Below are 27,899 nucleotides of genomic sequence, written 5' to 3' on the forward strand. Positions count from 1 at the left end.
CTCAGAGTATTTTCCTGAGTCAGGAGCCTTGAAATGAAAATGCCACAACTGTCAGCTAGAACGATGAGGGAGATCAAAACACACTGCCACAGCTGGGGAGGGGAGAAGGCGTTAATACAGCACTCTCGCCTACAGAAGATGGCATCTTCAGAGGACCTTCCAATACTGGACTAATGTGCCTGTGGAAGAACTGAGCGACCCTCTCCCCCGGGGAGGGAGGGTGGGAACCTTGGGGTTTTGTATGTTGCAGTGTTTTACAAATCATACTACCAGGACCTATAACCATAAGGCATGGGGGGCCCCTCGGTGGTTCAGTTGGTTGAGTGTCTGGCTCTTGGTTTTGGCTCAGGTCCCGATCTCATGGTCCTGGCAGCAAACCCTGCCTGGGGCTATTCTCTCCTTCCTCCTCCACCCCTCCTTCCCAAAATAAATAAATCTTTAAAAAAAATCATAATGTAGGACTTAACTCCCCTCTCATGACCAGGTTTCCCATAGCCATTTTCACTGCTTTTATTATTTCTTTGGTGGGTATAATTGTGGCAAAGGGTAAAACGACGAACGTCTGGATCATTTTTGTTGTGTTGGGAAGGCTGTGCCAAGCTGCTCTGACACTGCCGGAATCATGATTTGGCTCGGCATAAATTTATATTGACTTCTTTATAGAGAACTGACAAGTAGGGGACTTTCAAGATTAGTCTCTCTTAGATTGCACGCAGTAATTCAGAATATTAAACTGAGGTCCCATCTTTTTGGTCCCAACACACTATGCAAATTTCCTTTTCTTCGTTAAGTATATGATTACCGGAAGGAACATTTTTCCTCACCCACCCACCCCCAAAGCGGTTCAAATAACAAAAGCAAGAAGTTTAAGGGCACTGATTGCTTCTCCCGCTTTCATATGTAGCCTTTAACGTGAGCTGGCTGGGTTTCCACAAGGCTCAGAAATGCATTCTTTTCATAATGTTCTACAAGATAAACTCACAGAAGTGCCTTCTTTTTATAGTGTTCTGCAAAATAGACTCATTAACTTTGCTATTATTTCTAATTGATACTTCTAAATGGATACAGGCCATCAAAATCTCCCTGGTAAAAGTCCATATTAAGTGTGGCAGGATGCTCCGGTGTTAGTGCTGAAGGAGTCCATGCATTCAGCTCGTCTCTCCTCCGCATAGCAAAGATGACCTACTTGGCACTGATACTCAGACACCTTTCCTTTTTGGTAGAGTTCTGGTGAGGAGGATCCTCTGGCTGAACCAAGACCATCCACCAAGAGTTCTGCGGTTAAGTGTGATTCCAAACTTCCAGCAATTGACCAAACATCAGTCAAACAGAAACATAAAAGTACTATGACTCCAAGGAAAGTGGAGAAAGCAAGCCCCAGCAAACCCTCTTCAGGTGAGTGGCTGAGTTACTGAAACAAAATCTAAAATCCCAGATTTATAGGTAATGACAACCGTCAGATTGGTGCTGTTGGCTCCACTTGGTGTTCTCCCAGTGGGGAATTCAGGCTTTGGAGGGTCCAGTGATCTTATGCAAATGGTAAAATTCATTTCAGGATAGAATGGCAGGTCAAGGAGGTGTGAATTATGTAGAGTAACTGTTCCCACTGCTCATATTTTCTGACCAATCACTGGCTTTGTGTGGCACTTGCCTAGAATTGGCACTTTTTCATCTTCTTCACCCTTGGCGGGGGGAGAGGAGAATAAAGGCATTTGGCCCCAGGTATCAAATTTTATGACTCAAGCAAGAGCATGAAGAGAAGCTTTCAAAAGCATCTGAATGCCATAATTTATAGCCAAGAAAGAGAGTAATAAAGTCCTCCAGTTCTGGGGTTGTCCTCTCTGGGAGAAAAGGGGCTTGATAAATCCTCCCTTTTGTGCGATTTGGTAAATAACTCACTCTTTAGCTGCCTTTGAAGCGGAGACCAGTCCTCTGCTTGAGGCAGGAATGATTTAATAGTATCCAAAAAGAGGATAAATTCAAGTGAAAGCGTAGAGTCCCTCAGGCTCATCCCCATCAAAGCCAACATATGGAGGACAAACTTGATTCCTCTGGGAACGGACTTCGAAGTTGGGGTAACTAGGCAGAAAGGTCTGCCTTCTGCTTACAGTAGAATGGAAACGATCCAAGTTAACTGCTGAGGAATTTGTAAATAGCATGCAATTCATTTAAATACAAATCACAACTACTTTCTAATCCTAAATAGCTCTTGTCATGCAACCACCCGTCCAGTTAAGTCTTAATGTATTTTTAGAAAATGGCAGCTTTCCCTCAGATTAACCACCCACATTTTGTTGCTTTAATGAAGTTAAAAAAAAAAAAAACACCCAAAACCAAATTGACTTCTGAAATGATGTCCTTTCAAGCAAAGCCTGAATTCTTTTTCCTTATTTAATCAGGGGAAAGTATCATCAATACTTAACAACTTCTCATTTTGAAAATTTTTAGTAGGAAGAAGGTTTTTAATTCAGCTGGTTAAGAATGGAATAGAGCAGATAAGATCACTCCCCAAATATTTCAAAATACACACTGTAATTTATTGAACTGGGGATGTTTTTAATAGAACAAAATTGAATTTAAGTTCAAATAATGCAATTTCATTCACTCAATGTAATTTCTAGCCTTCTTACCAAAACCGGGTAGCTATTCGCAGGGGCTTGTCATCTGTGGAGAAAAGTCATTAAGATGTACAGTTGAGGTCCACAAGATGATTTTGGTCTGTGTGATTAATACAGATGCTTCTCTGACTAAGCAAACTCCATATGGAACTTACAACACTGACAAAAAGAAGAATTAATTCACTTTACAGTCTATAAAACATCACGTCTGAAGAATTACTAGCCTGGAAAACACCAAGGTTTAGGCAGGAGAGCCAAGTTGGCAGAAAGATATCTATTTCATCAAATGAGGGATGTTACTTGTAGAAAAAGCTTTTTAAAAAGCAGCGGCTTTATCGTCCTCTTAGGACCCTAGACCATGTCCAAGACCCACGCAGGCAGGAGCCGGACTGGGCCCCGGCTGTCTAGTGAGGCTAGCAGTCCTGGTGACTGATGCCAGTTGCCACAGAAGCCGAAGCAGTCGCGCAGCAAACTAACAGCATTTGTGAAGCTGGCCAAAAGCAAAGCGTTGGTGTGTTCAGATCCACTCATTTTACATGTGTAGATGCACCCTCAGAGTTCCTTAATTAGCACAGCGAAATGAGAGCCCAGAGACATGGTGAGAATTTAAGCAGAATCTTTTCAGGAAAAGTCTAGTTGAGTGGCGCTAGCAACTCAGGGCGGGGGTTGGTGGGGGAATCAAATGAATACCCTGCTGTTGGAGGAAAAGATTTGGGGCCCGAATTATCTGGACACGTTGATTCAGTTCACTGGGTGAATTTACAGGTCAGGTTCCTGCTTTCCCTCACCTCTGTAGAGAAATATTTTCCTAAAGCTTTCTGGGGGTGATCCAAAGTTGGCAGTGAATCACCAAACCTTCTTCCCATTTCAGAACTGGGGTTCTGTGCAGAAATGAAGCATCAAACCCAAAGAAATCCCTTTGCAACATCTGTGTCATAGGCTAACCTTCCTCCACTGAGCTATACTATTGTATCCTAAATACAATAATGTAGCTGGGAAATGTGGCCTTACATGCAAATCTATGTAATGGTAACCCATGACATAAAGGAGGTTTTTCTTATGTTCATGTGAACTACCATCTAGAACCCCTAAGAAGGCTACTTACAATCTAGGAACCAATGGTGCCCTCTACAAATATATTTATAACTGAGAAGGTGTCAGATTTTCACTGGTCTTCACACTCTATTAGAAAGAATTCACGCATTTTAAATTAAGTTTGTGTCTTCCATGGAACTGTTCCTAAGTGAGTTGGCCTGTGATTCTCCGTACTATCTCCCTCCATGTAGTGTTGGGCAAGTGCTTTAGAATCAAAATGCATCTGGGCCCCATTTCTTATTTGCTGTGTGGCCTTTGGGCAAGTGACTTCTCTGTGCCTCAGCTTCCTCATCTGTAAAGTAGGGGGTGAAAACAGATCCTACCTACTGGGACTGCTGTAAAGATTCAATGATAAAACATAAGCTCAGCCATTAGAATGGTTCCCGATACCATAAGCACTTGGTAAATCATAGCATTATGATCTCTAGAATGTGAGAGTTGTATTCACTAGAGAATGAACTAGAAAACCTTGTTTTCTTTGTCTTAATGTTGTCCCCCGCCTCCCCACAATCTTATTTCCCTTTACCAAAAATCAGAGTTGTATTCTTTAAATCCTGATATAAATGTAGGTACAGACACTTTGAATTTACAAAGCAAAACACAAAAGGGAAAAAAATGAATAATCAGAAAGCATTCACCAAGCCAGAGATTTGCTTTATCTCCAAAAAGACATGGAAAATTCAGGCAGTGAGTCAAGACCCAGCTGTGTCTGATATGCAGTGGATTCAGAAACCCTATTACATAAGCAAGGTGAACACTGATACAAGGTGGAAGAGAAGCCTAGCAGAGTTACATATTTCTACTTCAGAATTCTGTTTGGGTCTGTGAGAAGCAGTCCAGTCTGCAGGCCCAGCGAATGCTGGGGGACAGAAAAGCGCAGGGAGCTACGGTGGCCTCCAACTCCTGGACTCCTGCCTGCATTCTAGACCCCACCCAGCCCTAGCCTGAGTTGTAAAGGAGCCACCTCTCCTTTCCAGGAAGCATAGAGGCATCCAAAGGCCATTGTGCTGTGGGGTTCTGACGCCCGGAGTCCTGCAGACCTCTCTGCCTCAGTTCCAGGCACACGGGAAATGAGTGTGCCCTCTCCTGTCACCTAGAGCCTGGGCACCATCTCCTAGTTATGTGCCAGGAAAACGGATCTGGATGGAGTCCTAGAGCCTGCTTCCAAAACCTTGCCCTTTAAAACAAAGCCAAGAGTTCTGAAATTATTCTGAAATTATTTCTGAGTCCAATGTTAGTCATTACCAGATTCACATTTGTAGGAGTAGCAAAACCTATTCAGTTTAATAATGGCTTATCATGAAGATGTGTTCTTGTAAAGCTAAGAAAGAGCAGTGGATTCAGATTTAAAAAGATAAATATCTAACATAACTTTTGTCTCTTTTGAGTTGTGAAATATTTATTTGTAGGGCAGCCTGGAAGAGAAATTTGAGGCAAATCCCAAATCTTCGTAACTTACCTTGCAAATAAATCCTGATGAAGATTTTCTCAAAAGGCCAAGATTAATGAATTTCCAGGCAGGTCCCCTGGTGCCCAACAACTTTCCAGGCCATCTTCCCAAGTTAGAGAAAAACCAACATAAGTGAGTGCTCCCACTTTTATAGAGAGAATCAATTCCCAGTCGTTTATGGTAATGCTTCTGGGACAGTGGGGCTCAGGGACGTCACAGAGTCCAGAATTTGAAGTCCTGGCTCAGAATCCTCCTGGCCTACCACTTTATAGCCCTATAAATGGGAGCTGGCAACTTCTTTGAACTCAGTTTCCTCATCAGTAAAATCGAGTTTATTACCTACCTCACCAGGTAGACAGGAAGATTAAAATCTTGGGGAGAGCCTAAGCCTTAGGTAAAGGTCAGTCCCCAATCCTCCCTCTGCTTATGAAGCCTACTCCCACCACCACCTGCTGCTCCAGGGTTGGCATCTTCTTATAAGCTGCTCAACCAAAGCCATTTTAGTATGAGATGTAAGAGAGGTTGTAACTTTACTATAAAAAATTTTAGGCTGGCTGGTACAATCAGAAGAGCATGCAACTCTTGATCTTGGGGTCATGAGTTCAAGCTCCACACTGGATGTAGAGATCACATAAGTAAGTAAATAAATAAACTTAAAAAAAAAAAAACAACTATTTGATTATCAGTGAGGTCATGTACTTCTTCGGTACCTCTGGGATGTTACAAATCCATCCAATCAGCCCTGCTGTCCCAAGGAGAAAGATACCAGGATGCTTTAATTTCCTCATCCATCACCCATTCATTCTGCACTTTAACATTCTGCTCACCACATGCTTACCTGGCAGGTGCTGCATGGGTGCTGGGGCCACAGAAAAAAATAAAACAAACAGAACTGGTCCTCCAGGGGCTCACAGTGTTGCGGGAGGGCAGGACACCAACATGTCCCTACAAAGGTAAGTTCCACGAGCTTGTGGTCAGGAACAAGTGGGGTATAATTCCTAAAGGACAGGAGATGTAGCCAGCGGGGAAGGCAAGAATGATATGCCCCAGAGGAGGTATGGAGTCTGCAAAGGCATGGAAGAGAGAGACAAAGAAGAGGGGGAAAGACAGACACATGTCGAAGAATGGCAAGTAGTCTAGGGCCTTGGGCCTTGAAGCATCCCCAGACTACAGCAGAGGCATCACCTGAGAGCTTGTTAAGAATGCAGAACCTCAGATCCCAGCCCAGATTTTACTGAACCTGAACTTGCCTTTAATAAGATCTCTGCAATGTCTGTAGGCACATTTGAGTTTGAGAAACTCTGCTTTAGGAAGTGTAGACTATAAATCAGACATCCTGCAGGTAGGCAAGGACCAGGTCCCCAAAGGCCTTGAATGTCCCAGCATCAGCCAGGGAGGGGATCTAAGTGGGAAGCGATGCGATTCAACTGGCAGTTTTAAAAGCAGACCAGGATGGAAAGGGGGCTGCTGGAGGGTGAGGGTAGTCTGACAGAGGCTGAGACACCAGACAAACTGTAGGTACAGGACACCCAGAGAGAAACAAGGGCTGAGCCTGGATTAAAAGCAGAGGGGTTTGGGTCAGGGGGCGGGGGGGGGGGGGGGGGGGGGGGGGGGAGAAGGACTGGGCTTGAGAATGTTCAAGGAAGTACACCTGGCAGAACTTGGTGACCCTTGGGTGTGAGGATAAGGAAAAAGGAGGAACAAAAGAGAAGCTGGAGTTCTGGCCCAGGAAACTAGGCCAGTGAAGGACGCCTTTGCTGAGGCTAAGAAAGCAAAAAGAGAGTGGCCCCCCTTCTGTGAGTGTTGAGTTTGAGGGGCAGGCAGGCTGGCCAGAAAGAAACACCAGGAAGCACCCGACGATCCAGGTCTGTGGCTCAGCGGAGAGCTCCTGGCCGCCAGCAGGAACTCAAGGGCCTGGAGTGCAAGGGGGCCGAAGAGTGTCTTTCCTGAGAGAGTGTAATGGAGCAAGCAGAGATGATGTGGAGAAAGGACAGAAGGACAAGACAATCACAGAGAAACGATGTGAAAAGTAGGAGCCACTCCAGGAGCCTAGGGAGGCATTTGGAAATGAAGGAACAGATAATCGGGTCAGATTCTACACAGGATACAAGTAAATAAGGACTGAGACACCGCCTCCTGCATTATACTGGAGGTAATGATTTTCAACTGGATGGTTCGTGGAATGATGGCATTTTAGAATTGGAACTGATTTCAGCTGCACTCTTTCCCAAATTTCCCTGATAAGAATCAGCAGGGAGGTACATGATCTAAACACACATTCCGGGTTCCCATTCCTGACCCAGAGCATCAGAATCTCTCAGCATCTCCAATAAAGCCGCCTGCAAAACCACGTCTTTAACTAGCACTACAGGTGACTGTCATCACAGAGGTTTGGATCCCCATCTCAGAGCCTTGCTTCTAGAACTTTAAAGTTGATGAAAGATACCTGGGGACCCTGAGAAGCTGTAGGTTCTGATTAGATAGGTTTGGGTGGGCCGAGATTCTGCATGTCTAAGGAGCTGAGCTGGCAGGGGACATCCATGCTGGTGGTCGAAGGACCACCCTTAGAGGAACAAGGCTAGAGAAAACACCTGTCTCCTTTTGCAGATGAGGAAACAGGTTTCGAGAAGGTGAGCCGTTGATCCAAGGTGACCCAGCTGGTTCGTGGCAGAGCTGAGAAATCTGTCACACACGAGGGGGTCCCTCTGGATCGTGACTCCATCAGGTGCCCACGCTCAGCCTCCAGCAAGGCTGGCAGATTAAGTGTGAGGTTAGCGAGCGAATCATTAACTTCACTTGGACGCCTCCCTCGCCCACCTACTTCTTTCCTCCTCAGTCCCTCTCCCTTTCCACGATCCCACCAGGATCTCTCTGCTTCTTTCTCTTTTCCCAGGCCTCCTCTCTGCAGCAGAAAGGCCAGATTAGGGCATGACCGCCACCTCCTCCTGTGGACAGCTGGAGGACTGGTTGGGGGAGAGCCTTATCTAGGTGAGACCCTGCCAGCCACCGTATGTTGCTGCCAGCACAGCTAATTAGACTGGCTGTGGGAGATGAGAAGGGACCCAGCGCTTCCATGCAGGACCACGGTAGGGAAAGAACTTTCTTGCGTCTGGCAGAGATGCCAGAGACTATTGGCTGGAACAGGGTGTGATGATGAGTCCATGTCCCTCAGTTAACTCTTCAGTGACTCTGAGATCCAAGGCTGCTACCGCTAGGACACCTGGACACGCCCGCCCGCCTGAAGAACATTTTTTGAGTTCTGATTCATTCACAGGCTTTTTTTTTTTTATGTCCTTTCCCACCGTGAGTGCTGCTTCCTGACTGCTCTTTTTCTTTTGTGCAGGTGACAGCAGCGAGCACCCCCTGTTCTGTGTTGAATATTCCCCTTACTGCTCCGTCTTTGCTTTCTCCCCCGTTCGGCAGCCCAATTGCAATTACTGCTGCCTCCTCCTGCCACTCGTGCCACCTGCCACCCCGGCGGCCCAGGCCCCCTCCCCCCATCTGCCTCCTGGGCCCATTCCCTCTTTCATGAGCCCCCCTTCCTCGTCCCCGGGGCCCGTGCCCGAGTCCCCCGCCACCCTGTGCTACTTCCCTGTCTCCAGCCCCACCCCAGTGGAGACCCCTGTGTTGTGCCTGCCCGGCCCCAGGAGGCCCAGTAAAATTTACCTGGTGTGGTAAGTCGCCGTAGGCCAGAAACAGCACAGCAGCGGCAGGGAGAGGGAGACGCGAGGCTTCCAGAAGACAGGTGGACGGGAGGAGGGCAGGGGGGCCGGAGGCGAGGTCACACGACCAACCCAGGGCAGTGAGGTGCGCAGGGGAGCAGGAAGACCAGACACCCGCTGACCCTTCTCCCGACCTCCTCCCTCACAGCGCCCCAGGAGCGAGCGACCAATAAAATCCCGTCATCTCGCGAGACTCCTTGGATTTCTTCACTCCCGCGTGGGGCCCTTGGGCGTTCCCCGGAAGCCAGGGGCCACGTGACCGGGCGCAAGGCGACGACGCACAGGTCCCTGCGAGAGTGGCGCGGTGGGCAGGGGGCAGGTGCTTCCCGAGGCTCAGGCTGGAACTGGAAACCCCTTGAGAACCGCGCTGAGAGGGGACAAATTAAAGGGCTCAGTCACTGTTTACATTCCCTTTCCTGCCTACTTATTAGGCCCCACATCTCCCCAAATCAAAAATCCCACCTCCTGGGCTCCAAAATAAAACATATTTATGGTACATAATTAAGCTTTAATTAAGATCTCCTCTGGGTATGTGAGACGACGCTCGTTTCCAGCACACCCAAAGCGGCGAATAGGCGCGGCCTGTTATTTGTGACTGTTCGGAAAGCTGCCTGTTACACCAAGGCAGCACCACGAACCCTTCCCACGGTCTGAAGGAAGCAATACTGTTTTTAAAGAAGACAGCTCTTAGAATCTTGGCACCTCCTAGTCAACGGTGGGGAGGGGGAATGTCAAGGTTTAGGAATTGTAATTTTCTCTCTTTCTTTTCAACGTTGTCTCTCAAGAACCGTGTCTGTGTATGGCAAGTGACGTCAAGACCTGACAGATGATCAGGCACATGGAAGGAACATGGACCGTTATGCGGGCTTGGTTCTCAGTCAGCAGGGCCTTGTATAAATATGAGATGACTACCTTTTTCCCCCTCTTTCCTGGTCAAATTAAGAACTACTCAGTCAACAATGACAGTGTCCCAGCATCATCAAGAGAACTAGGGCAGACACGTTTGATCTAAATAGCCATTGGGTTTCTTTTCTACTGGAGCCATCACCTTGCTCAGATACTACAAGAGGGTATGGTGTAAAGCAAACCAAAGTCTCCCCCAAATTCATTGGCAGACATCAGGGTGTTGAGTCACGGTACTGAGACTCCTGAGCACAATTCTCTCCCTTCTCTGGAAAGCAAGGGGTCTGTCCTCCTCCCTGAAGAGTGTAAATGTGTAAATATAACTTGTGTCTTTCTGCTGGTTAATGTATGTCCCATGCCACAGGGAGGTCCATCCTGGAAAAGCCCCAGAGGTCTGAAGTTTGGTCCGATTTGGTTACGGGTAAGGGGATTAGGAACCGCAATCAGGGCCCATACAAGCTATGCAGCTTAGGTTGCCTCATTTGTGACTGCAATTTCAGGTGGTGAAAAAAGAATATTTTATTAAGAATTTGCTTTTCATAGACTCTAAAGGTATCACAAGGAAGAAGTCAACGGTACAGCTAGATTGGATTACAATCTTTAAGGTCATGACCAAAATGTCTTACTCATCTTTGTGAATTATTACATAGCAAAGGCACATGGGTATTTGTTGAACAGATTATAATAGAAAGGGAGTTGCTGTTTGCCTTTTGGATTTTATAGAAGATTGAGGGAGGGAGTAGCAAGAAGTGCACAGCAGTGAAAGCTGCTGAATAGATTATTCTCAACCGATGAAACCTACATAACAAGTTTCTGGTCCAGTCCAGTTCTCTCATGGGAGTGACTTCAGATTCCCAATTAGTCGTAGTAATAGTAGTAGTAATAGTAAACTGCTTATGGCAGAAGCTACAACTACCATTTAGAGCAACTAATAAACACCAGACACTGAGTGAGGCCATTTATGTATATTACTGCTAAACTTGGCAATAATTCAGCAAGGTAGGAATATTCCCATTTCACAGTTGTAAATACTGAGGTTCAAATTGCCCAGAGTCAGAGGCTCCTGCCCACACTACCAGCTTCACCGCCAGACCTAGAAAAGCAATTTCCAGGTTTTCAGCTTTAAGACTTTCGTTTGCTGAAAACTCAGAGACAAGGTGGTAATTTTTGAAAATCATTTAAAAGATCTGATGCTTTGAAGAAATTTTTTTTTTTTTTTGTAAACAAGAAGACAAAATAACCTGTTATCTAAAGTCATCTTGGATGTTTAGCACAAGAAAAAGTTTGTTCTACTTTTGGAATCCCCTGTAGTAGCTGGGTAGCTGAACGCATCTTCGGGAGCCCTACAAATCCCACTAACCAATGACTGTTTGTCCTACAGGAGACAAGGCAACACAGGCTGGCTGAGACAGGGTCCTCATGCTTAAGGAGCTTACCAACCAGTAGGAGAGAGAAGATGTGTACCTCAGGCAATGTTAGAATATGTAAATGCTAAAGGTCCTAGGAATCCTGAAAGTTCTGGCCAAAGCAGAGTCAGAGCAGGGGGGGAGGGGGACTGGAAACAGACCTAGGAAGAACTGCTGGTTAGTTCAGGCTAGGAAAGAAAGGTCCTTGGGGAGGAGAATCACACCCCTGTGATCTGTGGGCGTGTGTGAGGGCGTGGAGAGAGCTGGGGGCATGAGGCTGTGGGCAGTGTAAGTTTCTGCTGCCCGGGATGTGAAGGAAATGTGAATATTCTGATGGGATCCCTGCTGGAAATCAAAGCACAATCCTTATGCCCTGGGACCTTTGGGCTGGAGCCCTAAGCCTGCTCCTTCCCTGGTCCCCTGTCTGCTCAGTCAGAATCCTGTCACCTCCTGCCCTGTCGTCAGATGAAAGGCGGGAGGCAGTTGTTGATGGCTGGGAACTGGGAGGGATGAGGTCCTAGGGCACAAGGGAGAAACCCTTGGTACTGAGAAAGTGTCTCCCTCACCTCTTCCATGCAGGGTCCTATACTGTTAAAGCCCCTCCCACCCTCCTTGAGGTTGGGGAAACTGTATCTCATCACCACCCTCCACTCTCTGAAGAACAGATCCTCAGTTTCTGGAGAACTCTCTTCTCTCCCTTCTGGTCACCTCTCCAGGCTCCACCAACTTGCCCTACATGAGCCTTCACCACCGGCAGCCCCCTTTCTAGCACATCCCCAATAGAACATGGTCCTCTCTCTCTTGGGGGGCACAGAACTGAGTGCTTTCCCCTCCTCGGTTCCATCAGGAGAAGCAGGGAGTACTTAATCATTGTATTGAACTCAGCTTCATGAGCCGCCATAGAGAACTTTCATTCATTTCCTGAATCTGGACAAAAACTATTCACGCAATCACAACTTATACTTGGGAACATAAATCCAGTTGTCTTCATGGGCCAAGAACGGCTGCTCTCTCGCACACAACTCAAGGACCTTCCCAATTTAACCCACGTTGCCTGCTGGCCATGGTCATTTGTGAAATTTCTGAACTGTCCAAGAGGGGATGAGCCAAGCAAATTCTCTTGGAAAGATTTAGTTCAGATCGTCACAATTTAACTGCCTTGTAAACCCAAGAACTTGCAGAGGAGTATGGAAAATACTAGAACTCTTGCCCCAAACTCCACGTGCGCTGATGCTTCTTATGCGCGGAAGGAATGTGAGATTATTCAAACCAATTAGCAACCTGGTTCAAAATGAGAATTTTAAAAAAATACTCATTGGGACCTCAACCCACATTAGCATTCCAGCTACCATCTTCCTGTGAGTTTATCATCCCAGCACAGTGGTGCATAGCACATAGCAAAGAAAACAGGTATACTTAGCCCGGATGCCTGGAACCTTTCTGGAAGGCCATGTGAGCTGCTAATAAACCACCTGAGGACATACAGAAACAAAATAGGCTGTGATTCAACCTTGGAAGTGCAGTTGGGGAGAGGGCTTTTGTGTGTCCCAAATGCAGATGGTTCTTGACAATGTTACCAACATGCCCAACCCAACATCTATGAATGGGAAACTAGACACTTCTTAGTGAAAGGACACACTCCCTTATAGACTCTGCATTGCAGGTGTCACAGGTACTCATTCATGGTGATAACAACTTTGCAAATTAGGTATTATTATTTCATTTACTAGGTGGGGAAACTGAGGCTTCAAGAGGTGAAGTGATCTTCCCAAGCTCACACAGCTCCAAGGTCCCAGAACCAGGTTCCAAATCCAGTTCTTCTCTGACCACCTGGGCCCAGTCTCTTAACTGCCTTCCCCACTGCTGGGCCCTTTGAGCATTCTTTATGCAGAAGCTGCTTTCCTGTAAAAAAAAAAAAAAAAATTAATTAATTATTGAAAAGCTTTTGCACCTTTCAGCAGCTCAGGCATCACAGATTTTATCAAGGAAGAGGAGGCCAAACCTGGGGAGACTGACAGTCAGCCCAGAAATGCAGAACCCAAGAGTGCCGGGGGACAGAAGCAGACTGAAGGCACAGGCCCTCAGGGGACCAGGTAAGGACTCGTGGCTCATGCATCTTGGTCCTTGGAGAGAACTGACTTGAACTGTTACCTGGTGAATTCTGTATGGTTTTTAGACACGTGTGCTTTTATGTGGAGGAGAGTGTACCTTAAAATGAAATGCTTAAAAGGTTTTGAAAGCAAACCATTAGTTCTAGTTCCTTCTTCAAGAGGAAGAAGGCTGCCAGGAAAAGGTAGAGAAGGTAGGTAGTTTGTTTTTATTCCTTCTCCCATTTATTCCGTTAAGTGGGATTGTGCATAGTGTTAAGTGGAGGGCAGCCATTGGGCTTCTGGAAAGGGCATCTGGGTGGCAGGTGGTGGGGTTGGGGTGGGGAACGAGGGGTGGAGAAGCAGTGTGCAACTCTGGGGATATCTCACCTGGCCCAGGAGGGATGGATGGGTGTCTGCGGGTGGCAGGCTGCTCACATCCCACAGGGATCTTCTCACCTCTGACCCAGGGTTTCAGGATCTCAGTGTATAAGAAAGAACATCAAAATAAATATATGCTTTATTTCCAAACACTGGTGCATACCCCCTCTTTCAGTCCTGAGCTTCCTAAGCCATGCTGCTCCACTGACCACATTACCCTCCCCTGTGGTGGCAGAAGACATAGGACCCAAGGAGTCTCCATGGGACTCAAAGAAAGTGACACTTGACAGCCAACCTTACCGTGGACCTAGTCTTCCCCTTGGAGAAACCACTGAGCATCCCACTTCACCACGCAATGAATGCAGTCGGCTGTATTTTAACATGTGATCTATGCTTTGGTGGACACCTGTAAATATAAGACACAGTAGTGGCTTGGATGGCTTGGAAGTAGGGTCAATGAGAGCATACGTGAATCTATAGCAACCGGATGTCACAGGCTCCTAGTGATCTAACACCTCCTGTTGAGAAGAGAAGACCTATCTTCTAATTCCTCCCAGGTCGTCTTTCTCCCCGCCTTGGAGCCAAGGGCTGATCAAGCAGACACTCTGGATTACAGTTCCCTTGTCTAAAATTCAAGATAATAAAATCTACTTCACTGTACTGCTGTAATAACTAAAGGAAATAATATATTGATCAGCTCTAGTGGGCACAAACTATTATTAGTTTCTCTCCTGCCATCTCCCCAGTGACCTTAGTAAACCCCTGAATATTATCTGAAAGATGAGGTTCCCCATGCATAGAACGTTTCTGAACCCATGAGGTTCATACAGTCTTCCACCTGTACTCAGAAGACATCTTCTGTTATCCTGAAATTCACTGAGAATTTGTCCCAATTTTCTGGTATATATTCAGTTTTCTCTTACATAAGGACAAGAGCTCCTTGTCTTCCCCCAATTTTTTCCTCGCTAGTCTCTAATTTTTTCTCTCTCATGCTAAAGTGGTTTGCATAAACTGGAGTAGGAGCCAGATGTTTGAATTGTATCAGGGAGAGATTTGAAGCAAATGTGACAAAGAGGTAATATATAGAAAGCTCTTACAAATCAATAAGAAAAAACATGAGTCCCTAATAGAAAAATAGGAAGAGGCATAGCAGATAATTTCACAATAACCTAATAAACATTTGGACAAAAAAAAAACAAAAAACAAAAAAACAAAAACCAAAACAAGTTGAATCTCACTAAGTAATACATATGAATTTGCACGAGAGCAATTTGGCCTCCCAAACTGGCTAAGGTTTTTAAAATAATACTCAATACTGGTAGTGAAATGAGTAGCATTTCCTGGGCACTGTTATGTCAGATGCTATGCCAAGCTCTTGGCATGCGTTGCTGGTGACACAGCTATGAGAGATGGGTTCATATCCTACCTGTAGGGTAATTTGGTACAAACCGGAATTATGCAACATCTGTGAAGTCTTTAGAAGGTTCAAGTCTTTGATGTAGCAATTCCACTCCTGTGAATCTGTTCTAATGAGACACACGGTGGAAGTTGTATGAGCAAGGACATTTATCTCGGGGTAATTTGTAACAGCAAAAACCATGAAATACCTTACATACCCAGGAATAGGAGAAGAGTTAAATTATGATACATTTATATAATGTATCTTAACCTGTACTTAATATCCTGTTCTCAAAGAATAATTGAATTTAATGCCAGGAGACCATGCTCACAATAAAAAGTTTAGGGAAAGAAAGCAAGACATAAAGTTGGATGTACCCAAATATTCCAATTTTGGTTTTTTGAAGGGGTAAGGCTAGGTAAGAGAACTCGGATTTGTAAATTCAAATGCCATCAGGGAACAGACAGATGTGGCAGGAGAAACACATAACCAGGGCTGTGGGGCCTGAGGTAAACCAGAACATACAGCCTCCACGTGAAGGTGGTTGCCTCAGTGTTCAAAGGTTGAGCCAAAGCCCTACATAGGATGAAAATAACCCGGGGGTCTTGAGTTGGCAACCCACCCCTGAGTTCCTGAACAGGAGCAATGGCTATCTGAGTTTTGGACTATGGGTGATTTTGTTTTCTTCTTCATCTTCTGAAAGTTCCAATATTTCTTCAAATGAAGAGCGACTACTTGTATAACCAGAGGAAAAAGTTAAAAGTCTATGGCTTTTAGAATGTAGGAAAACTAGTGGCTGGTCAAGCACATAAAGAAATCTAGACCGGACAGAGCCTGAGGGCAGACAGAGGCTTTTTCTGGCTTCATCTTGTTGCCTCTAGAACATTCCGTCACACCTTGTTGAACTCCCGGATGTGGGAGGCACCCTCCCTTCTAAGTTGAAGTCCACAAGGGGCCCAAGATGCATTCGGCAGAATCTGTAGGGTCTGGTCTATGAATAGCACATCCCAGCATACTGAAGGGGGTGTTTCATCCGAACCCCAGAGCTATGAGATCTGCTCCTTCTCAGGTAGACATAAGAAATCAGATTAAAATAGCATAAATATACAATGGTGCCACCTGCCACCTTTTAGGGGAAACACGTCAGGGAAGGGTTATTGGACCTTTCAAGAGAAGGCGGTGGTGGTGGCAAAGAGGGTGACGATGCGTTCCTGGGCTGTGCGGGGACCCGCAGACATCATCTTGCTGTGTTCTGAAGCCAGTGTCCCTGGGTAGCACCCCCATAGCTTCCTTGAAACAAGCTTGTGGTTCCGGCTGAGTGTCCAGTTCCCTGTTTCAGAAGCTACCCTAATGGCTTGTTTTGCATTGGTGTCTCCTGAAGCCCAGATTAAACTGGCTCAGGGCAGAGCGGCTGCTGCCTGTTCAGGGACAGACCAGAAGATTCGGGTCCCAGCACTGGTGAGCTGATCTCCGAGGCCCTTCATCAAATTCAAAATGAAAAGGAATCAACCAGAGCCTGTGTTTCCAAATCTCCTGTTATCACTTCCTCCACGCCCCCTAAATTACCCAGAAAATTCAGTGGGTCACACAGAAGCATGTGTCCCTCAGACCACGATCCAAACCAGCTCCACTCCTGTACCAGATGCTCAGAGCTCCCTGGAATTGCTGATTCATCTCTTACTGGGGTTTCGAACACCCACGAGGGGCCCGATAGGAGAGCTTAACTGATTTCTGTAAGAGCTGATGAGTAAAAACGCGCACTGCGTCACTGAGTGTCCCATGCAATTAACAATAAAAGAGGCTTACAGAGTATTAGGACATTAGAAGCCGGTGCTCCCCGGGAGGCCCTCAATTAAAGTGAGTCGGTATTGACTTGGCCCTTGGCTCGGCCAGATGCTCTGAGGATTTGCAAATCAAATCCTTGCCTGAGCTAGTACCAACACAGGCCTTCCCAAGCTGGTGGAGTCCTGTCCCCTCTGTGGGGTGAATGGCTTTAGAAGCTGAACGACAAGGACAGCAGTGCCTCGTTAGATGCTGCAGGACGGCATGAGGGGACCCGGGCAGGAAGGCCGACGCCAGGAGGGAACAGAGAGAAAACAAAGAGAAATGGAATCAGAGAAGTACTTACAGTGTCCTATCCGCATCGAGAGGGTAAAAAACCGTGAACAACACACACAACATCACAATGAATTAAATGGATTCTCATTTTCATGAGGAAATGGAAAGGCCACCCAGTTTCTTAAGGGGGACTCGGGGTAGGGATTGAGAACACAAACCATAGGTCAGGCAGGCTTGAGCTTGAGTGATCGCACCATCACTTACTAGAAATACGATATCCAGGAGGCGAGGGGACCTCCCTAAGCCTTGGTGCCCTTGATTATAGTGTGGTACCTGTTTCATAGGGTTGAGGCCCAAGTGTGTATGTAATACAGTTAGTATAGTGCCTGGCCCATTCCGTACACACCCTCAGTAAGTAGTGCTTAATCATTATTTTTATAAGGCAGGTTTTGACCACGTGACTTCACCGCTAGAAATTCCTTCTTATTTGGGCTCTTTGCCTCCTCCTTCCTGTACATCTCTTAATACTTTAGAATCAGGGGGTAGGGGGAAAAATTCTCTCATACCCAAAGGTTACAGATCGACTGGGGTCTAATGACAAAGAAAAGGTAATGATCTCATGAGAGAGTTATAATTTTTATCACACTAAGCAGTAAATGTAACCAAAATCATCAGGGTAACTGGACACCAGCTTCTAGAGCCTCCCCCCGCCCCCGCATCTGCCAAGGTAGATTATATTTTCCTTAAGATTTTGCAAAGCTGTGTGTGAAGCAGGAGTGTCGTAAATGTACGCTGAATGAAACCAGATGAAGAGGCACTGGTGGTTTTCATGGAGGGCTGGTTTTCCTTCTCCATAAATACTGGAATGAAAACCATCATTCGAGAGACTTACCCATTACCAGCCCTGGCTGACCTGGACTGGACAGTCTTCCCAAAAGCTTCCACAGAAATAATCTGTATCCTCAGGGTCACCCTGTCTCCCCAGAACCAGCCTAAGCTCCACAAATGTACAAAAGGAGCAGTAAAAGGAAGCTAATTCTACTAATTCTACTGCTGTCCTTTTGTACATCCAGCCGTTTTAACCAAGCATATTTTCTTCTCTAAGCTTCTTTGTTGACTTGAGGGATTCTCAGTGTTGGTGTTAAAGGTCTTTCACCCATGAGCACCTATAGTAAAACTACAATCTTGTCTTTTCTCCATGCAGATCCGGTAGTTCAACAAGAGGGCCCAATGTGGACAAGTGACACTAAGCTGAAGAGGCCAACTCGAGAGAGAAGAAACTTCGTCTCATCCTCACAGCTAATGACCATGACTGAGAATACCCTTGAGAGAGCCAAAAAAGGAGACCCAAGTGCTCTTTCCCAGAATGAGCTATATCCAGGCCTACGTCAGGCCTTCCAAGGAACAAACAGTCCTCAAATGTTGAGTGAGTCCTTGGGGCCACCACTCATAACCACCAACCCGGGAGGATCAAGAAGGGCACCATTTAGGTTCAGAGACGAAGATTTTTATTCCATTTTATCATTAAACCCTGGAGGAGACGGTGATGACACCGAGGAAGAGACTCTTGTAGAGGAAGAACTTTTGTTGGCTGGTATGCACCCAACTCGTTCTCCTCCCAATCACAAGAGAAGTCGATTTCTTGGGATATCGGCCACTCAGGCCAAAAATAAAAATTTTGAAGAAAACCCTGAAAATTGGAGAGCTAATTCTGTAAGAAGAAATGAGTCCAGTTATGGCTCATTAAAAATAAGCAATGCTATGGAGCCGGTGACCGAGCCGCCTCCTCTTGGGCCAAGGGTGTTTCAAGACCCTGAGCTACCTCCTGGAGGATCTCCTAAAGAGAATGACAGTGGTGACAGTAAACATGAGAACAGCGCCTTTCCTTCATGGGACACCAAATCTAGTCTGGATGGTGACCTCAGTGCTGAAAATGTATTTAGAGATTGTATTTCAATGGAAGACAGGTCTGGTACCCATGATTATGAAAGAGATTGGCATGCCTATCTAAACAGCTCTAGTAATTCTCTTGACTGTTTTCTTTCTGGTAGATCAACAGCTCCAAGATCACCAGCGAGTTCATCTTACAACACTCCTGGATCATTAATGCATTCTGCTACGAGAGAGGATACTCCAGTAGACTCGTCAATGTCATCTACCTTCGTTCAGAGTGCAGACTCAGAGGGAAACTCAAGGTTTAGTGTTCGTCGACTACTGTCCCCTATTAGAAATAGGAATCCATTTGTCAGTGCTGAAAACCATAGTTATTTTCCAGTAAACAGTGCACATGAATTTGACGTCAGGGGAGAAGAAGATGTTACTTTAACAAGCCCATCGCAGGGGGCTCCATTATACACAGAAGACCTCTCACTAAATCCTCAAAGCAACTTGTCCTTGGTGGAGTCTTCCAGCTCCTCTCCATCAAGAATGAACTTACAAGGCCATTTGCATGTGCCTGGGTCCCTGCAAGAAAACATACCCTTTACTTTCTTTGCAGTCTCTGATTCCTCAAATCAAAATGATAATGGAAATAGACTGGCAGTCTCTGCTTTCACAGATGAAAAGGAAGCCATTAAGATAAAGGCAGACCCTGAGAAACTCAAGAAATTACAGGAAAGGTGAGGAATTTTCATAATTGGATGTACACACTTTTTAAAAAAATTCTGTGTTTCCCAGGTAGAAATAACCAGTGCCTTCATTAGAGCGTCATGGGAATTTTAACTCATAGACAGGCTGTTCTTTGGCATTTTAATGTGGCTTATATCGAGGAAATTGTCTATTTTGTTGCTCTTAAGATACATGTATCTATGAGGAAATGTTTGGTCTTCTAGCTCAATCTCTTCAGTATTCCCGAAGTGTTTTTTCCTTGAATACTGTTATGTAACTTTAAGGAAGGCAAGTTTGCTAGATGTAAGGGGTTTTGAACTCCTGTGTAGAGCTAGCGTTTCTCACCAGCCATTAGGAACCAGGATTTTTTTTTTTCATTTTAAGTTTTTATTTCAAGTCACATAGAAGATTACTTTACTCTTGCATCTTCTCAATTGTTTCTTCCTTATATTTGCCCTTTTCCTTTCCTACTTGGCGAGATTTGACTTTCCGTTCAAGGATCTTTTCTTTTTTTTTTTTTTTGACAGAGATCACAAGTAGGCAGAGAGCAGAGAGAGAGAGAGGGAGAAGCAGGCTCCCTGCTGAGCAGAGAGCCCGATGCAGGGCTCTATCCCAGTACCCTGGGGTCATGACCTGAGCCGAAGGCAAAGGCTTAACCCACTGAGCCACCCAGGAGCCCCTGGTTCAAGGATCTTTTTGCGGGCTTTGTCCAGTTTTAGGCTAGGGATAACCACCTTGCGAGGGGGAATGCCCACATGGACGGTGTGCCGTTCGCCTTCTCTCACTGCACTCGTTCAATGTAGATGATGTACTTCTTCCTGTAAACCTGGACGACCTTGCCAATCTGCTAACCTTTGCAGTGTCCTCACACACCCTGCACTTCATCATCCTTTCGGATGGGCATGGACCGAACGTTGTATTTCTGTCTTAGCTCTTTGGAAAGAGGGGAAGACATGATCTTCCTGTGAATGTGGGAAGGTGCTTTGAAATGCCATTTCCAGTTCTTGCTCCAGTCAGAAGTCACAAAGGGATTAAACTTCATTGTGGCCCCAGGCGCTTCAGCGATGGCCGCAGGAGGGAAGAGATCCACACGTATTTCCGGTTCTGTAAGTTCAGGAATCAGGATTTTTTATAAAAAGGTTGCTATCTCCCCAGAGAGTGAACCACTCTGCACTTGAAGTTCACCAGCTCTCTCTCATGGGACTTTGCACAAATCCAACCAACAGCTCTAGAATTTGAATCTTTCCAACCAAAAGTCTGGTTCCAACCAGTTACCATGGTTACCTGGGTTCTCTGCAGGGCTGCACTAGGGTAACCCTGCTTCCATTTCCTGTGTTCTTTCTCATGCATGGGAGAGACAGAAGGTCTTTTTTATGGATTACCCTTATTTTGATCTTCACTGTCTTGTAAGATGATTTGGGGATATTTCACAGCTACAAAATTTGATACCTTTTAAAGCCATCATTAAACACCATGTCAGGATTCGGCCGTTTCCTTTATGACAGGTGTCACCACACCCTAATGTTGGCTTACTGATCTGGAAATGGATTCTTTGAATGCAAGCCTTCTTTGTGTGTGTTAGTACAGCTCATTTGGGCCATTAATTATCCAACTGATATTCATTTGTACGTGGGAAAATTCCATGGCAGTGAATGAGAGTGTAGGAGCATAAGACAGGTCACAGGATGGAGCCCTTCTCCTCCTCTAGGTCTGTTATCCAGCTACAGAAATGAGTAACTTTCCTGTTGGCGGGACCTTTGCTTTTCTGTATTATGCACGCCACCAGCACACTGACCCATGGCTAAGGGCCAAAAAGCCTCACACACACCCATCTACACCTACCCAGAAATACACCTTCAGACCCACTTGTCAGGAGTCTAGGCTTCCACCAGCCCAAAGTGATGTCTTTGGGCTAAAAATTATTTCTTTGAAAAGGGCATCCACGTCTCGGTGTGGCAATGCATTAAACAGCTATGACTTGTGTACTTTATCAGACACCTTCTTTTTTTTCTGTATATAATAATCCTTAGGCTTTTCTTATTATCACAAAAATGTTCATTTTAGGAAATAGGAAAATAAAAACTTCAAAGAAAAATCACCTGTAATCCTATAATCCAGAGATAAGTACTACAAAAAAACTTTGCTTCCTGTCTCTTATCTTTGCATATAAATGCAATTCTTAGTACACTTTGGCTCATATTTTATAATATGCCTCATTTTAATATTTCAAGCTCATTTCTCAATGCCACTTACACTCTTTAAAAATTTCCCCTTGGTTAGTTACTTTAATGCGTACAAATAATTAGGGAATTCGAAATAAAACCAAACCCAAATATCCTGGTGCCTGCCTTCCAGCTAACAGAACTTTACTTGAATTCCTGAGCCCCTCACCCACCCTATCTCATCTTCTTTCCTCATCTACGACCTCCCAACCCCTTCTGCCTCCCCAGGAAACCATTTTCGCATTGCATTTATCATTCCTTTGCTTTCAATTTTTAAAAATTTTTTAATTTGTTTATTTTAAGTAATCTGTACAATCAATGCAGTGTTCGAACTCACAACCCTAAACAATATTTTGTGCACATTTTTTAATTCTGTAGAAATGCATTACTTCTGAACCCTATAGAAATGGAATATCTATTCCCCTGTGACTTGCATGTCCCTGAGCATTGTTAGTGAGAGGCATCCTTGTTGATATTTTTGGCTTTACTATGTTTGCGTTCTCGACACAAGGTATTCCGTTACCTGAATATACCACAATTTGGCTGTTTTCCTGTTGATGAGCATTGGGGTTCTCTATTGTTTTCTGCAAACAGGGCCACATAAATGTTCTTGTAAAATGTCTCCTGGTAAAAAAAAAAAAAAAAAAAAAATGTCTCCTGGTGCCCATGGGAAGAATTCTCTGAGATATTTATCTAGGGGTGGAACTGATGAGCTAGAGGTTAGCACACCTTCCCCATCCTAAATAATGGCTGTGGGGTGCCTGGGTGGCTCAGTGGGTTAAAGCCTCTGCCTTCAGCTCAGGTCATGATCCCAGGGTCCTGGGATGGAGCCCCACATCAGGCTCTCTGCTCAGCAGGGAGCCTGTTTCCCTGGCTCTCTCTCTGCCTGCCTCTCTGCCTACTTGTGATCTGTCTGTCAAATAAATAAATAAAATCTTTAAAAAAATAATAATAATGGCTGCTTACTGTCTCACTAGCAATGTCTATCGTTGTGCTTCTTTGCCAGCCTTACATTGATTGACTTTTCAAAATGTTGCCTCACTAATGGGAATAAAATGATATTGTGGCTTTAATTTACATTGAATTTCATTGACTGTTAATGAGGTTAGGCATTTTATGTGCTCTTTTAAATGTCAAATGACCATTTGTGTTCCTCTTCTGCAAAATATTTATATCTTGTGCCTATTTTTCCTTTAGACTATTTCTCTTTTATTTTAAGAATCCCTTATACGTTCTGGCCACTGATCTAATCCTTTAACAGTCATGTGTTGAAAATATCTTTTCCCAATTTGTAGTTTGTCTTTTCTCTCTTGATGTCTTTTAATGACAATGAATTCTTAATTTTCATGAAGTCAAACAGACCCATCTTCTTTATGGATTGTGATTTGTAACTTCTTGTCTTGATGAAGAAATCCTTTTGCAACCTGCAGTCATTATGAGATGCTTCCTATTTTCTTCTAAAATCTCTACAGTTTTGGGATGCTTGGGTGGCTCAGTCATTAAGCATCTGCCTTCAGCTCAGGTCATGATCTCAGGGTCCTGGGGTAGAGCCCCGCATTGGGCTCTCTGCTCAGCGGAAAGCCTGCTTCTCCCTCTCCCACTCCCCTTGCTTGCATTCCCTCTCTCACTGTCTCTCTCTCTCTATCAAATAAATAAATAAAATCTTTAAAAAAATAAAATAAAATCGCTACAGTTTTACTCTGTACATTTAGCATTTAGTGTGAAATGGATTTTGGACTTCTATGTGAAGTGAGGTTTAATATGTGGTGTGAGGTATGCTTCATGAATGTCCAGCTGTTGCAGGATCTTTCCAGGCTAAACTGAAGAGCCATGTCTGTCATATAACAGAACTATGAATGTCCGAGGCTGTTTCAGAGCTCTCTATTCTGGCCTGTTGTTTCTTTTGGTTTTTTTTTTCCCCTAATCCAATACCACAGCATCTTAATATCCGTAACTTTTTTTTTTTTTTAAGATTTTATTTATTTATTTGTCAGAGAGAGAGAGAGAGAGAGAGCGAGCACAGGCAGACAGAGTGGCAGACAGAGGCAGAGGGAGAAGCAGTCTCCCCACAGAACAAGGAGCCCGATGTGGGACTCGATCCCAGGACGCTGGGATCATGACCTGAGCCGAAGGCAGTGGCTTAACCAACTGAGCCACCCAGGCGTCCCAATATCCGTAACTTTTATAAGTTTTGGTAACCAGTGGTGCAAAGCCTCCCTCCCCATTTTGTTCCTTCAGAGTCCTTTACTATATACCTTTCAAAGTCAGCCTGTTGGGATTTTCACTGAAACTGCATTGAATCTACAGATTATTCTGGGGAGAACTGACATCTTGGAGATATTGAGTCTTTGAAAAATCTGGTATAGCTCTTCTTTTGTTTGTGCCCATAATGGAAAACTATAATTCTGTTTCTTTTCGGTGACTTCCTTTTCCTGTGGGGAGGAAAGTCTCTGAAGAAACTGAGCACATATGTCTGTCTCCAGAACAATGCCCATTTCTTCCTCTTCTTTGATTTCAGTCTCTAGCCAGTTTCCTTTCCTTGACCAGACAGTCCCTAGTCCATGAGGATGCTAAAGAACAAGTCTTGGGCTTCTTAGAGCCTCCCTACGTGAACATCAACTGGCTAGTCTTCACTCCTCATTTATTGGACAATAACATACTTGCTTCCATTTTCCTAATTCCATCTGCATCAGATTCCAGCAGTTTACATTCTGGAATGTTGGCATAATTTGTCGGCCAAGTGTTGTGCTATTAGTGAGTTCATGTCCAGGTTCACTGATTCATCATCAACCCAACCAACATCTATTGAGTGATCTCCGTGTACAAATGCTTCACCAGACACTAGATGCACTCATGGTCTGCAGAACAGCACACCGCCATCATGACATCCCGTCTGCCCATGACCCTGTCAGCTAGGCAGTGGCGGTATTATCATCACATGGCTTTATGCATGAGGGAACAGAGAGCTGAGAAACTTAAATAACTTGTCCAGTGTCATCAAACTCCCAAGTTTCAGAGGCAAGCCTCAAACCCAGGCCTCCTGCCCACAGATCCCACACACTCACCAACACGACGTACCACCAACTTCCACAGTGGCCACGACTAGGAGAGGGGCTCCCAGCCTCTTCCATGGTCTTCCTCTGTAGCCTCATCCACCGCCTCTAGATTTCTGGTGGCAAGGCTGGTTCTGGCAGCCGGCTCACACGTGTCACTAACTGCCAAGGAGTCCGATACAAGGGTCCGTGCACCTGCTCTAAGTCACCGGGAAGAATCTTCAGTAGGGTCAGAGGGAGCTGTGGGGGAGCCTGGGGAAGCCCTGGCGGGGCCTCTCCCTTTAACGTCCTGGGAAGTAGTAGTAGTAGTTGCAGTCTGTAGAAACTGTGCAGACCCCCGGTCACCAGGGCTTGTTTTCCATTTAGTCTCCTGGAGGAGGACTCGGAGGAGGAGGGAGACCTGTGTCGCATCTGTCAGATAGCCGGGGGTTCCCCAACCAACCCCCTCTTGGAGCCTTGCGGTTGTGTGGGAAGCCTGCAGTTTGTTCATCAGGAGTGCCTGAAAAAGTGGCTCAAAGTGAAAATAACATCAGGTAGGTGGGGAAGGAAGAGCGGCAAGAGCGCCTCGCCATATAGTTAACGAGACACCACAGTGTGGGACTCCAGCCTTGACGGCAGCTCCGGGAGCAGTTGCCAGGAGATCCATGGCCCACCCTCCCCCACCTCCCCCCAGCACAGGGCTCCCGTTCACAGCCTTCATGGATAGCAGTGGGACTCAATGTTGCCTTTAAATGATGGGACACAAATGAGTTTGTTTTCCCAAGTCTGAGAGAAGAATCGTGGAATCTGTACTTGAATCCTACCCCGCACAAGCAGAGATGCTAAGATCCCCTCCCAGGAGGAAGGAAACTAAAATAGGTCAGCCGTTGAACCTCAGCAAACACACAGCAAGCCATGCTGGCTAATGGACACCTGGCAAAAACAGTTCCGCTTCCTTTTATTTGTGGGGGAAGGAGGGTGTCACCTAAGAAACTGAGCAAAGCTGCAATTTTGCAGTAGGGGCAGGAAAAGAGCACTGATCGAATTTTCTAGAACTGTATTAGATAAAGAGATTTCCGCATGCTGGCTTTGTCAGCTCTGGCTTTTGCAGATCTTGTAGCGGGGTGTGAAGCCCCTTCTCAACTCCCTGGGGAGGTTACAACCTAAATACAGCCACATGGGTAGGTCAGCTGGCATTTTCTTGGCAGAGAACAGGGGATTTCTTTAAAATTTGGTTTTGGGAAGAAGGGCAACTTGAACAGAAATACAGGAAACAGCAACTCAAGAACCAAATGACAAATAACCACTGTGTCTTTCAGACACAACTCCCTAAAAACCTTTTACCCCGCAGCCAGGATCCTCTTTCTTTCCTCTTCTATGTTCTCCTCCTTGATTATCATTCTTCCAGGCAGCCCGTCGGCCATGCCCCATCCAGAGAAGAGGAATGAACAGTGGGACTATCAGATTAACTGTCTCCTCCGTGACTGCTTTTCCCTCCTGAGCACCTTCCCAGGCAGGAGAAACCCAGACCCACCACCCAAGTTGCTTAAACTCCTCTCCCCATTGTGAGCTGGGTACGCAGTCCTTCAGACAGAGAGGAAACAAGGGGATCTTGGCTGCTAATGACTCTGCCATGTGATCTTTTATCTTACTACAAATTTGAGCCAATTAAACATTTAGCACAGGAAAAAATTACTCGTGAAACGTGTGACAGAAACCCTGCTAAATGCTTGTAAACGCTGATGTCAGTAGGAGTGTGCTGAGTGGGATTCAGCTCGGAAGACCCAAGGGACACTCAGAAGCCTAAAGTATTAGAGAATGGCACTTTAAAAAAGAAGAAAAAAAAAAGCGCAAACAAAATGCAGACATGGGGTTACCGCTTATCCTTGTCTTTTAAAGTTCTCTATTATTTACTATTTCTTTATGACCCCAGTGAGGCAAGATAGAACTGGGGTCTAAAACTGCTCAAGCCCTATCTTTACCAAATACATGCAGAAAAATCATCAGTCCTCTATTTTGCTAATGCAAATATAAACACCGGGACATCATTAGCAAAAATGCAGCCTCCAGACGAGGGGAAAAGACACAGAGCTTATTTTCTTCAATACAGCACAGTTCTTCCATCTTCCAGTTTTGCTTTGGGTACTAGGGTAAATAGAGAAAAAGTGCTGATCTAGGATGCAAGTTAAAAAAAAAGAAAGAAAGAAAGAAAGAAAGAAAGAAAGAAAACCCACTGCAACAAAGGAAGTTTTCTCAAGTTTCTTTTCCCAGATGAGGCTGAGCTTGGTCTCAGGTACTGGCCACAGATATCACTGGGCTAGTTCCCACCCATGGCTCCTGGCTCCCTCACTTTCTTGAGTGGGAAGTCACCTGGGCGAGTATAAAGGCAGATTTTCTTTTAAAGATTTTATTTATTTATTTGACAGACATAGATCATAAGTAGGCACAGAGACAGGCAGAGAGAGAAGGGGAGGCCGGCTCCCCGCTGAGCAGGGAGCCCAATGCGGGGCTTGATCCCAGGACCCTGAAATCAAGACCTGAGCCAAAGGCAGAGGCTTAACCCACTGAGCCACCCAGGCGCCCCTAAAGGCAGATTTTTGAAACCAAAGACTGAGAATAGTTTCTGCCATCAGTTGGGTCCTTGTTTACTTATTTGCTTGGACCTGTGTTACGTCTATCACAACAACACAGGCCACTATTCCCTCTTTTTGGCAAACACCTGTGTCACCGACTCTCAGCCTCCATGTAGCAATTCCAATTTTATGAACCAGTATGTTTATATTTAAACAGAAAGCAAGACCTGTTATTTAAAAGTCACGGGGATTTCGGTTATATGAAGCTTGCATAATAATGAAAATTATTATGAAGGAAATTTTCCAGATCTCAGATTCAAGGCCCTTTTCTACAGAAGATGGCTGA

General features: G+C 45.3%; 1 protein-coding gene, 1 long non-coding RNA gene and 1 pseudogene across 4 annotated transcripts in view; 1 reads left to right on the forward strand and 2 right to left on the reverse strand.

The window, feature by feature from the left end:
* MARCHF10 (membrane associated ring-CH-type finger 10) overlaps nt 1-27,899 on the forward strand; it is an 84,255-nt gene that overhangs the window by 38,146 nt on the left and 18,210 nt on the right. For both annotated transcript variants that reach the window (XM_047708860.1, XM_047708861.1), the window contains 4 exons: nt 1,224-1,395; nt 13,153-13,287; nt 18,324-19,737; nt 25,368-25,534. In XM_047708860.1, coding sequence (XP_047564816.1) covers nt 1,224-1,395; nt 13,153-13,287; nt 18,324-19,737; nt 25,368-25,534 — 1,888 coding nt within the window. The remainder of the gene's footprint in view (nt 1-1,223; nt 1,396-13,152; nt 13,288-18,323; nt 19,738-25,367; nt 25,535-27,899) is intronic.
* Nucleotides 12,919-27,899, reverse strand: part of LOC125087980 (uncharacterized) — a 29,030-nt gene continuing 14,049 nt past the window's right edge. For both annotated transcript variants that reach the window (XR_007123548.1, XR_007123547.1), the window contains 3 exons: nt 25,014-25,512; nt 13,672-13,762; nt 12,919-13,096 (listed from right to left, as the gene is read on the reverse strand). This is a non-coding gene — a long non-coding RNA (uncharacterized LOC125087980). The remainder of the gene's footprint in view (nt 13,097-13,671; nt 13,763-25,013; nt 25,513-27,899) is intronic.
* LOC125087979 (60S ribosomal protein L26-like) lies at nt 20,141-20,905 on the reverse strand (annotated as a pseudogene).

The sequence above is a fragment of the Lutra lutra genome, chromosome 16 (assembly GCF_902655055.1).
Source record: "Lutra lutra chromosome 16, mLutLut1.2, whole genome shotgun sequence".
NCBI classification, from domain to species: domain Eukaryota; kingdom Metazoa; phylum Chordata; class Mammalia; order Carnivora; family Mustelidae; genus Lutra; species Lutra lutra.